At 37.0% G+C, this 5,625-nt stretch overlaps 1 protein-coding gene across 1 annotated transcript; it reads right to left on the bottom strand.

The window, feature by feature from the left end:
* Positions 1-963, bottom strand: LOC127672370 (olfactory receptor 14J1-like). Its single transcript, XM_052167468.1, has one exon. It carries the CDS (start codon positions 961-963, stop codon positions 1-3), a length of 963 nt encoding a protein of 320 aa, XP_052023428.1.
* Between the last annotated feature and the right edge of the window lie 4,662 nt (positions 964-5,625).

Genomic DNA, 5,625 nt, shown 5'->3' with positions numbered 1-5,625 from the left:
TTAGAGATTGAATATAGCTTTTGCATATACCATTCTCCGAGAAAATTCTTCTCTTGACAACACTTTCTTCAGAGCTGCTTTCATGGACTCATTTCTCAAGCTGTAGATGAGTGGATTGAGTGTTGGAGGTATCACAGTGTAGAATATGGAGAATATGAGGTCCATTGCTGACAGGGAATCTGAAGGAAGTCTTAGAAATTCAAAGCCTGCAGCTGAGAGGAAGAACATGACTACAAACAAATGTGGAAGACAGGTGGAGAACACCTTAGTCCGACTATCAGCTGATGGAATTCTCATCACAGTTGAGAAGATTTGAATGTAGGAGAATACTATGACAATCAAACAGACAAAGGCTGTGGATGTTGTAAATGCAGCCACTGCAATCTCATTAATGAATTCATAAGAACAGGCTAGTTTTAGCATTTGGGGAATGTCACAGAAGAACTGGTGAATAATTCTCTTCCCACAAAGAGGAATTGAGAAATTAACACCTGTGTGTATGAGCCCAGATATTCCTCCAGCCATCCATACAGCTATCACTGCACACTTGCAAGCATGGGGATCCATAATTGTCTCATACTGCAGTGGCTGACAGATGGCAACATACCGGTCATAAGACATCACCGTGAGAATACCTACTTCTGATGAAGCCAGAGCTATGAAGAAGAAAACCTGAAGCACACACTGACCAAAAGAAATGAAACCATTGTCCATGAGTGAGTTTGCAATGGACTGAGGAACAGTAACAGAGATGAAGCAGAGGTCCAAAAGAGAGAGGTGCTTCAAGAAGTAGTACATGGGAGAATGAAGACGTTGGTCCAAGGTGATGATGGTGATAATGAGGAGATTGCCCATAATGGCCAACAGGTATGTGATCAAAAAGAGCACTGCATGTAAAATCTGAAGGTTACGCTCATCAGAGAACCCCATGAGGAGGAATCCAGCCTTGAAGCTCACATTCATTATGGTCACTCTTGAGACTCAAAGTTTAATTCTATTTAAGAAAAGCTAAAAGAAAACTAGTGATAGCAAGAAGAACTTGTTTTCCCTGGGATTAGTTAACATTCAGTTCTAACAAATATTTAGCAATTTTCTGGAACTAGAAACCTTAAGTGTAATCAACAAGTCATAAGAATTTTCTGGGCTAGAGCCTGACTTGTCACTATTAGAATAACTGAATGACTAAAATTGCTTTACTTCAATAAAGCCAGTGGGAATGAGGTCATATAGTAACATCATCCTTTATACATGGTACCTCAGCATCAAGCTAATATATTGCAGTCTCCTCTGATGACTATAGAAAATTCAGTTACTGGTACACTCTATAAATGATTAGGAACAACAATGACAAGAAACCTATTAGTCACTTCAGTGAGAACATGAAGGCAACTTTGTACTAAGTTCTTCATTTTCCTATCTGCACAGGAATAAAGTTCTTTCTGCCTTTTCCAAGCCTGTGTGTGCTCTTTGGCCATTTGTATTCAATCTCAGTGTCTGCTTTGTTACAGTGTGATTTCCTCTCTCTCTCTCTCTCTCTCTCTCTCTCTCTCTCTCTCTCTCTCTCTCTCTCTCTCTCTTTCTATTCCTCCCTCCCCTCTCTCTTTCTCTCTCTCTGTACATCTCTGTATTATATATATATATATCACATCTCATCCATTTTAGACAAAAGCCCATGTTCCATTCTCAGCATTCTCTAATAGTCTATTTTCTTTTGCTTCTTTGCTCCTGTTTCAGATCCTCATATTCATGGTTAGCTATCTCCCACTGGGTCAACTCCACCTCTGTCTGTCACATCTCTTTCATCTTCACATTCAAGCAACTGTTTCTTTAGTTATTACCTCTTGTTATGTTGTTGTAAATGACTCATCTTTGGCAGTTTCATTCTTTAACTTTATGCAGTTCCAATCATGCTTCCATTTTGTGCTGGGCAGAGCTGTGAAGGAAATCGCCGTGACTTTCTTAATTTCATACTTTATTTTCTGACAATTTCATTATTACAAGTGATACCCAAAATTCTTGGCATGCCAAACATTATCTTCCCCAAGATGTCTTCTGACTGACCTTCTCTTTACTCATTATTACTTATCAAATCCTTTCCCTGTGTCTAATAATGATGATTTCTTAGATTATTCACAAAGAATCAGTCATATTGCAAGTCTATGCTGTTTTGTTTTTCCTGGATCATGCTTTGATACTTGAAATTTCAATTTCAAAATTAATTTTGATGGTTGGAATTTGAAATTCTTCCTCTAAGACCACATCTACTTTGTCTGAAAAAATATTTGATAATTTTAAGACAGTCATGTTATTTCCCTGGTTTTAAGTTCTTCTGAGCACAATATGCAGGCCAAGCAGTGTTTACTCAAGGTAGCCCAGATCACGCACACTGAGGTGGCTATAATTCATGTGATTTTCATAGATTCACTTTCTGCATGTATTTTCCAGGCTATTCAAACTATTCTTTGAGGAAGGAGATTTTAGTAAGTTTTATTAGAAGTCATACCCCTGATACCTGACATGGATGCTTGCTCATGCTGCTTAAATCTCAGGTGCATCTTACAGAATTTGAAGAAGTTTCACTCACCGATGCTGATCTTAGTTGGTAGGAACAAATATCATTGAATCCCTGAGACAGAACATCTTTGTTCAAGAATCAAGCTGTGGGATTTTCTTACAAGGAGAAAACTAAGGCACTTTCACACAAAAGTGATGTGAAGCAAAAGATGCTTTAACCTCTCATTAGGTTCATGGTACCTGAAGCTGCCCAGGCACCAAGGGACATGCTGTTCCTCTAAGCTGGCTCTCAGATAAACACTGTGAGTTCAGAGTGTGGAATTTTGAGGAATTCTTCCTCAGGGACTCACCCAGTGGAGACTATTTAATTATTGTCTTGATATAACTGAATGTTATAATCCAAGTACTACAGGTAAGGGAAATAAATAGGTTTTTAAATCTGATTTCTAAAGTTTGTTTATAGATTTATATGTGAAAAGAACCTTTTTCCCTTTATTTTTTATTTCAATTTAATTTGTCATTGATAATCTCATGCACATTTGTATAAGCTTCATATAAATAGGTAAATATTTAGTAGATGTTTATATATGTGAATTCTCAATTACAACAATTCTTAGCATTAAACTATGTTAGCATTACATGAGCTCTAAGCTTCCTCCAAACACCGTGTCTTTTCTAAAATCATTGTATAGGTGATTCATTTCAAGTCTCCATTTTAACAATTAATGGGTTTTTCATGTGACATATCTCTCACAGGTTCATGTGTCAGAATGCTTGGGGCCTTATAGGTGGCATTGTTCAGAAAGTTGTTGGAATTTTAGGGAGATTGTGTTTCTTTGGGTTATGTTGCACATTTGGACTAGGCATTGAGGTTTTCTAACCTGGGTTCCACTTCTTCTGTGCTCTCTGCTTCTTCCCTGTTGATGCAACATGACCTCATGCTCATGCTACCATGTCTTCCCCAGTGATGGAAGTACCTTCTCAAACTTTAAGCCAACATAAATTCTTGATTCCAAAAGTTTCTTCTTACCAGTTATTTGATCCCAACTATGAAATAGCTAATAGAGAAAGTGGTAAGCTCTTCAAAAGTATGTGGTCCTATAGGCAAAGTAGGAACTATGAGGGTTAGATAATCAAAAAACTTACAGTTACAATTCAACTCACTGGGCATTCATTTGGGTTCAATACATCTTCAGTGGTTGTTTTTGCAAGATTGTCTTTTACTTATTTGTGTATTATTTAGTTATACTTACCAACCCATCATGAAGTTCTTTCTCTTTTAAAATTTGCTTTTCATTTTCCAATCCTTTATTTTATTTTTCTATTTTTTCTTTATTCTTAAGAATTCACATACTGGGCAGTGGTGGTGCATGCCTTTAATCCCAGCACTTGGGAAGCAGAGACAGGCAGATTTCTAAGGCCAGCCTGGTCTACAGAGTGAGTTCCAGGAAAGCCAAGGCTACACAGAGAAACCCTGTCTCAAAAAACAAAACAAACAAACAAACAAACAACCCCCCCCCAAAAAAGAATTTACACATGTGGTCAGTGAATGTTAAGTCTAGTATGTTGGTAAGATGATAATAAATACTTATATTCAAAATGTAAAACTATTATTTGCTCATAGCATCCTTGGAAATTGTCCATTTATGTCTAATAAACATGGCAACAATGTTCTGATATGAAAAATAGAAAGAAAAAGAAAGGTCATAACTGCTTCTAGGTATGGTGAAGAAGAAAATTTATTATAGACATGTGGGAGAGTATAGCCAGGGTCAAGGATATCTGAGAGAGTTCAGAGTAGACATGACCCTGAGCCATGTGAGGAGAAGGGAGAGGAAGAGAGAGGGGAAAGAGATGCCTCAAAGAGAATAGATGAAAAGATCCAGTAGCCAAAATGGTCAGGAGCGCACTGTAACAGGGCCCTGAGGGATAGAGGGTGAACTGGCAGCCAGTATCTGACTTGATATGTTAACTAGGCATTTCAGCTGTTTGTGCTGGGTTTGAAACCTAACAATATGAATATTTTTAGCTTATGAAATATGTGTCTATACTTTTCTTTCTATTTGATGGCCACTGTCTATTTACAAAAAATTGCCAATATGTTTAGTAAATTTACTAATAGCTTAAATTAATTTCAAAGATAAAGATTTTTTTATTGTTTTTACTGTTAAACTAATTTGATTTGCTTGCCTGATGTTACATATTCTTTAGACTTAGCCTTGTGTTTAGATACATTAAATTCTTTCTAGTGTGGGGATGTCATAGTCAGTCCTAACCTGATGTCACTATGCTATTGCCTGCTCTATCCCAGTCAATCAGTGACACTTCCCCCACAGTGCTTACCCTGTGTAATACTTACACATAACTTCCATGGGGTCCCTAAGGAAATTTAAAATGCTATTAGGCATGCTTTAAGAGCCATTGACCTTTGCTCTGGAATGCCTAAGAGATTTTAGTGTCTTGCTTGTGAGATAATAAGATAATGCTGTTCCTGCTTTCTCTTTTGTAATCTTTGCTTATTGCTGTAAATAAAAAAATAGTCTTTTTATTACTATATAGTGAGAAAGAGAAGGATCTGAGGGGTGTAAAACAATTTCTTGCCCAGCTATGAATTCCATTGATAATTGTAATGTAGTGCTGGAGAGATGGTTCAACGGTTAAAAGCACTGACTGCTCTTCCGGAGGTCTTGAGTTCAAATCCCAGCAATGACATGGTGGCTCACAACCATCTGTAAAGAGATCTGATGCCCTCTTCTGGTATCTGAAGACAGCTACAGTATACTTAAATAAAATAATGAATAAATATTTAAAAACATTGTAATGTAAACTTTTGATGCTCACCTTTATAAATTATTCTTTTAGCTTCTTATAGCATTGCATGTTTGGCTCTAAGACTGCTGTTCTTTTGCTAGCAGTAAGAATAAATTCATCCAATCTACATTAGAGTCAAGTCTAAGTCTTTGGTCTTTCCCATGGCTTCTAATGGTATAACACTAGGAAGCATTCATGTAGAAATGTGAACCATATTTATATGGTTAAAAATTCAAAGTTGGGTTTTCTACATCCAATCCCTGAAATACTTCTGGCAAGTCTGTGATGTGGACAGAATCA

This window comes from Apodemus sylvaticus, chromosome 22 (genome assembly GCF_947179515.1).
Source record: "Apodemus sylvaticus chromosome 22, mApoSyl1.1, whole genome shotgun sequence".
Classification (NCBI taxonomy): Eukaryota; Metazoa; Chordata; class Mammalia; order Rodentia; family Muridae; genus Apodemus; species Apodemus sylvaticus.
Note: the sequence above shows the minus strand (reverse complement) of the source record. Positions and strands in the feature narration are given on the sequence as shown.